The following is a 7,267-nucleotide window of genomic DNA, read 5'->3' as shown; positions in this document are numbered from 1 at the left end:
TTTTAATCAACAGAAAGCAATAGCAAGAAGTGAAAATGATCAATTGATTGAGAAAAAACAGAATTTAGGATGAATTACAAATGTTAAATTTCAATTTAGGATTTCACCTCCCCGCACCGCACGGGTCGCTTTCCTAGTTATTTATAACAAGAATGCTTTTTTTCTTTTTCTTTTTCTCCTCAAAACAAAGAACTCAACATCAATTACAATGTGATAATAAACACATCAACATCACTTACAATGTGATAGATGGTTCTAACTAAATGAAGACAGAACCCAAGGAACATAGTTTTAAAGATGGTTAGTTCTTCATGAGAAGAATCTGTGTCGATCATGAGGCGAAGAGTAATCGATGTTCGGATCGTGAAAGTCAAAGATGATCCCAAAAGGGTTAATCAAAAATATCATATCCCTACGGATTTGTTGGTTTTCCATGACATCCCTACTTTTTAGAAACGAATGACTCAATCACAATTTATAAAGCATAGATGGTAATACAAAGTAATGGAATCAGATTTGTATATCACCAATGGATTAGATAGATAATATATCCAACAACAAATACTAATTTACTGTACCTAGTTTGACAAAATGAAGTTTCATGTTCACAAACATGACTTTAATAACCTTAACTAATTAATCTCATCTACTCTTATTGCTCTCCTTTTGCCTCTGCTTCTATCTCCTTTCCCCAACTGGTCAAGAATACATATGATTAGGGAAAATGTACTTTCTAATCTCCATCTTTGGCCAATCGTATAAACCGATGATCAAAACAACTTGACTTAACCAAAATGGACCCATGTATATGTGCATGCAGAGGAAGAAGATGAACACATAACCCTATGCTTTTTATTAGAGCCTGCATATTGATGTTGAATTCAAAATGGTAGATCATTCATACCTTGAATAAAAAGTCAATCAGACCGAGACGACTAGAGTATCCCAGAGCTTACATGATGAAGGAACCGTATGCACAACATCAACCCACTCAGCCATTCCCCAAACCTCACCTCCACCACGCTTTTCCAGCACAATCTCGGCGCACCAAATCTTCTTCTTATAATTGGAACAATACCTCAAAAACCCTTCCCAAATAAGTAAGAGTTTCCCTCCACAGCTAACTAGTTTAGTCGTATTATAAGTAGCGCCACCATTCCTCTGGTGCTTAACTCCTAGTAACTCTAACCCTTTCACCTCTTTCCAAACACCCTTTTCTATGTCAAACCACAAGAACACGTAACGCCAATAGCGATAAGAAACATCATCTATCACACATGTTGAACCCGGAAACATCTCACTCTTGATATCATCACAGTATTCCCATTTACCTGACTTTGTGTCGTAAGCATACACATTCATTCCATTCTCCAATTGGATCTTTCCTTTGCACTCTGAGATTCTCCGTGTATGAGCGTAACCTTTACGTACCTCAGTACCCGGATCAGGGAGAAGTTCCCAAGTCTGAGTCTTTGTGTCGAACACCTCACCCCATGATTCGTCCTCTAATCTTTCACACCCTCCCATTACATATATCTTCTCATCGTAGACACAAGCTGATGCATAGTTCCGAGCTACGATCATACTAGGAGCATCACGCCAAGTGTGACTGCGACAATCGAGAACCCTCACGGCGGAAGACGGTGCTCTATCGACTGGTCCACCGATTACATAAATTTCTGAACCAACTGCGACGGAGACTGATTGAGAATTGAAATTAGAAGAGGTTATCGGAACCAACAACTGTCTCTTCTTCTTCTTCCTCCTCTTGTTGGGTAAGGTTCGATTAGGGTTAATCCAGAGTGTGAACCATTGGGGAAATTGATAACTGCGATCAGATAGACAGACATAGAGACACTGTTCGGTGCTTTCAAGGTGAGCTCTGGCTTCGTAGAGCTCGGTGGAAGAGAGAATTGAGCGGAAGGTTGTGGAAACGATCGAGAGTGTTGGGTAGTACGATCTCGAGATCCGAGCTAGGTAATTCTCGGCGATTTCGTCTGGGAGTAAAGAAAACGACGCAGATGATGACGACGGCGGAGGTGGTGACGAATCCTTTGTTTTTCTCTTCTTCTTCTTCTTCTTCTCCTCCGGTGGTTCTACTCGGGCGTTCATAGCGGGGTGAAATGTGATAAACAAGTTTAAGTTTCGTATTAATTATTAATTAAGAGCTTTTTTTTGGTTTTGGACCTTTTTGTATTTATGAATAACAAAAATAGCCACTAAATTTTAAATTAGTTAAATAAAAGAACCCAAATGTTTTGAGGAGAAGTTAACGTTTTGCTAATTTTTCACATGAGTTTTGAAGTTTCAATGTGATTGTTGTGGTAAAAGACAATGTCGGAAGATTATGTTCGAACAGACATTGTTACTTTCAACCGTGGAGATTGCATATTGTAACTTCTTTAAGCTTTTATTTTTCTCAAAACAAAGAAGTACTCAACATTACCTTACAATGTTAAAGACACTACACATGCTTTATATTGATGAGAATGGTTCTAACTGAGGTCAGAAGTGACTGAAGTATACAGATGTGTCGATCATGATATGAAGAGTTAATCGATGTTTGGTTCGTGGAATTTTGGTTTACCATGACACCTACTTCTTACTTGTTGGTAAAGAAAGACTCAATCACCAGAGCGTTTAGTAACACAAATTAAAACGACGAATTAGATTTGCAAATACTGTAACAATGGATTAGATAAATCATAAATATATCCATAAGTCAAAGACTAATTTGCCATAACTAATTTGACAAAATGAAGTTTCATGTTCACTTGCGTCACTTTTAGACCTTACCTAACTAAAATCTCGTTCGCTCTTTTTGCACTCCTTTTTGCCTTTGCTTCCTTCTCATTTCTCAAGGATACATTCATATTATTATATCTAATATAAAGATTATATATATTTTGGTTTATTAATAGCAAACCAAGCCCCCTAGTTATAATTAATTTATTTAAATGACCCAATTGTTATAAAGAAGTGATTATTCATCACTAAACATGACACATGTTTTAACACTTGTCATGTTTCTCTCTTTTGATTAATTGACTCATCACTTGTTTTGTACTATAAATATGTGATGAATGTGAGATATAGACAATATAAGAGAAGTAAAGAGATGTGTTAGTGTTCCTCACCCTCTCCCTCACCATCACGTTTCTTATCTAGTTTCTTTGTGCAATTACACAATTGCATAAACATAAATATATACATACACACATATATATATATATATAATAATAATCATCTATATTTGCGTTATTATCTACAACATGTTATCAGCACGATCGTCTCTCTGCTCCAACCGATCCAACCGTTTCTATACAATATCACTCTTTTGAGGTAACATCTAATTTATGTCGATTTTGTTTATTTAAAATTTCTTTAAATTCCTTTAAATTCAAGAATATATATATGAGATATTTACGGAGTAAAAAGACTATGTCTTCTCCTTGATCATAATGGTAGGCTCTGCCTCCTTGATTATATAANGAACAATACCGGACCAAAGGATACACTCGATTTTCTGAGTTAATGCACGCTCTTCTTGTTGCTGAACAAAATAATCAACTCGTGATGCTGAATCATGAAACTCGCCCAACTGGATCAGCTCCACTTCCAGAAGTGAATGTTCNTCTGCCTTCTCGATCATATGTTAAGATTTATATTATATTATGGAAGGCTATGCCTCCTCAAAATCTCATGAATAAATTAATAATGGACTTGTTATTCATGTAGATAATTATGTCAAATCTCGCCAGACTCGAAATCCTTGCCCTTGATGTATCTGGAAAAAATTATATGACATGGGCATCGGATGCACGAATGCATCTGAGATCGGATGGGCTTTTAAGCACCATCGATCCGTCGAAAACGACGTCAGATGAGGATAAGGCCAAGGCCATGGTGTTTTTACGCCACCACCTCCACGATAATCTGAAAAACGAGTACATCACGAAAGAAGATCCTGTAGATCTTTGGCAATCACTCAAAGATAGGTTTGATCACCAGAAATATGTGATCTTACCAAAGGCTAGACATGAGTGGTTAAATCTCCGGTTCTTGGATTACAAAAGTGTTGGTGAATTTAATTCCGCTATGTTCGGAATCACCTCCAGGATGGCTTTGTGTGGCGAAGAAGTGAGCGATTATGATATGATCGAAAAAACGCTCTCAACTTTTCATCCTGGAAATGTAATCCTGCAAGAACAATACCGGACCAAAGGATACACTCGATTTTCTGAGTTAATGCACGTTCTTCTTGTTGCTGAACAAAATAATCAACTCGTGATGCTGAATCATCAAACTCGCCCAACTGGATCAGCTCCACTTCCAGAAGTGAATGTTGCTTCATCCAGTTATAATTGGCAAGGACGAGGACGCGGACGCGGTCGAGGCCGTGGCCGTGGTCGTGGGCGTGGAGGAGGTCGTGGCCGAGGTAGAGGAAGAGGTCACTATTCTAATAGCTTCAACGCTGGCAAAGCCAACAACGATCTTCATGTAAATGATGCCAGCCGCATTATAAAGAAAAAAGATGAGAGTATTTGTTACAGATGCGGCATGAAAGGTCATTGGTACCAAACTTGTCGTATACCAAAGCATTTGGCCGATCTATATCAAGCGTCTCAAAAGGAAAAAGAAAGAGACGTTGAGACCAATCTCATCTCAAATGAAGCTGGACCTTCCTACCATGGTCTCAATGATGAAACTCATCTGGATATCGCAGATTTCCTCGTCAATCAAGAGAGTGGAAAATCATGCGATTAAAATCTTTATGTAAAATATGCTTGTAAAACTTTTGGTGTTTAAAGTCCTTTTTGTAATATATTTTAAATCTCCTAAGACTTTGTTATATATTAATGCATATTTTATGAATGTTTTATCTCCAGAAAATGTCAACTTTTGAGATTGAGGATGAAGAAATGTGTCTAGCAGATAGTGCTACTACGCACTCAATATTTAGAGATAAAAAATATTTCTCCTCTCTCAAAATGAATGACTCCGCTAAAGGCGTGAGCACTATATCTGGAAATGCAAAGATTATAATGGGCTTTGGCGAAGCCAATTTTTCAATGCCAAGGGGAACAAAATTTGAAATAAAAGATGCATTATATTCCCCTAAGTCTCAACGAAACTTGATAAGTTTCAGAGATATCCGAAGAAATGGATATCATATAGAGACTATGAATAAGAATGGCATTGAATATCTTTGCATCAAATCCGAGGAAAAACATATATTGGAAGAGTTACCAATGTTATCCTCTGGATTATATTGCACAAAAATAAATGTATTCGCATCGTATGTTACAGTAAACTCAAAGTTTACTAATACGTTTAAGATTTGGCATGAGAGACTTGGACATCCTGGTTCAATCATGATGCGAAAAATTGTGCAAAATTCTAATGGCCACCCGTTAAAAAACCAGAAAATTTATTGTTCTGGTGAGTTTTCATGTGATGCATGTTCTCAAGGAAAACTCATAATTAGGCCATCGCCAACCAAAGTCGGGAATGAATTGCCAATATTCTTAGAGAGAATACATGGTGATATATGTGGACCTATTCACCCTTCATGCGGGCCATTTCGTTATTTTATGGTAATGATTGACGCATCTAGTAGATGGTCATATGTGTGTCTTTTGACAACACGAAATACGGCTTTCGCAAAATTCATTTCCCAAATAATCAGGTTAAAAGCACAATTCCCTGATTATGCCATAAAGAAAGTAAGGCTTGATAACGCTGGTGAATTCACTTCACAAGCTTTTAATGAATATTGTATGTCAATGGGAATTGATGTTGAACATCCGGTCCCTCATGTTCCTACACAAAATGGCATGGCTGAATCTTTGATTAAACGGTTACAACTCATTGCTAGACCGTTGATATTGAGAACAAAACTCCCAATTTCTATATGGGGTCATGCTATATTGCATGCTGCAGCGTTAGTCCAAATACGACCAAGTACATACAATACATATTCCCCTTTATAATTAACATCTGGTCAACAACCAAACATTTCTCATCTCCGTGTTTTTGGATGTGCAGTTTATGTTCCTATAGCCCCACCGCAAAGAACAAAAATAGGGCCACAAAGGAGATTGGAAATATATGTCGGTTATGCATCACCGAGTATCATAAATTATCTTGAACCACAAACTGGTGATATGTTTACAGCACGTTTTGCTGATTGCCATTTTAATGAAGATGAATTTCCAGCGTTAGGGGGAGGAATTAAACAGGTACCAAAAGAGATTACATGGAATACACCATCTTTGGTACATCTTGATCCCCCTACGAATCAACGTGAGCTGGAAGTTCAGAAAATTGTACATTTACAAAATTTGGCAAATCAATTACCAGATGCGTTCACAGATACAAAAAGGGTGACAAAATCACATATTCCCGCTGCAAATGCACCATCAAGAGTTGAAATTCCTAGAGAGGAAATCGATGGGAAAAAGGTTAATGAGCCTAAAGTTCAATTGAAACGGGGGAGGCCAATAGGTTCTAAAGATAAAAATCTCCGAAAGAAAAAGAAAATAGGAGACGAAAATGAAAAGGTTCAAGAGGAACCAAGTGAAGAAAAAAGTCATCAGGAAGACGATACAGAAAATTATGAGATCTCTATTAACTATGCCCAAGATGGAAAATTATGGGCTAGAGATGAAATCGATGATGATAATGGAATATTTTCTTTTTCTGTATCTAAAGAGATTGATTATGAAAATGATGATCCTGATCCAAGGTCTGTGTCAGAGTGCCAACAAAGGCCTGACTGGGAGAAATGGAAAAGTGCAATGCAAACTGAATTGTTCTCCCTTAATAAAAGACATATTGTCACTGCATCTAATGATATAAAACCTGTTGGGTGCAAGTGGGTTTTCGTGAGAAAAAGAAATGAGAAAGATGAGATAACACGATATAAAGCCCGACTCGTTGCACAAGGTTTTTCTCAAAGGCCGGGAATTGATTATGAGGAAACATATTCTCCGGTCATGGATGCAATTACATTAAGGTACTTAATGAGTCTAACAGCTTCTAATAATTTAGAAATGTACCTTATGGATGTAGTGACAGCATATTTATATGGATCATTGGATAATGAAATACACATGAAAATTCCAGAAGAATTTAAGGTTCCTGAGACTTTAAAGGAAAATCCTAATGAGATATATGCGGTAAAATTACAGCGATCACTTTACGGATTAAAACAATCCGGACGCATGTGGTATAATCGCTTAAGCGATTACTTATTGAAGAAAGG

General features: G+C 37.2%; 1 protein-coding gene across 3 annotated transcripts; it reads right to left on the bottom strand.

The window, feature by feature from the left end:
• Positions 307 to 2,118, bottom strand: LOC104731565 (F-box/kelch-repeat protein At4g19865-like). Of its 3 annotated transcripts, XM_019233950.1 has the most exons (3): positions 1,332 to 2,118; positions 957 to 1,217; positions 307 to 862 (listed from the first exon to the last, which is right to left on the bottom strand). In XM_019233950.1, the coding sequence occupies exons 1-3, from the start codon at positions 2,110 to 2,112 to the stop codon at positions 786 to 788; spliced, it is 1,119 nt and encodes a 372-aa protein (XP_019089495.1). In that variant the 5' UTR covers positions 2,113 to 2,118; the 3' UTR covers positions 307 to 785. The 3 variants fall into 3 exon arrangements, with proteins under 3 accessions (XP_019089495.1, XP_019089494.1, XP_010449288.1); XM_019233949.1 differs by having other exon boundaries at positions 308 to 862; positions 957 to 2,118; XM_010450986.2 differs by having other exon boundaries at positions 309 to 695; positions 905 to 2,118.

Source organism: Camelina sativa, chromosome 12, assembly GCF_000633955.1.
Source record: "Camelina sativa cultivar DH55 chromosome 12, Cs, whole genome shotgun sequence".
NCBI lineage: Eukaryota > Viridiplantae > Streptophyta > Magnoliopsida > Brassicales > Brassicaceae > Camelina > Camelina sativa.
The sequence above is the reverse complement of the archived record's forward strand: the minus strand, read 5'-3'. Positions and strand labels throughout refer to the sequence as shown.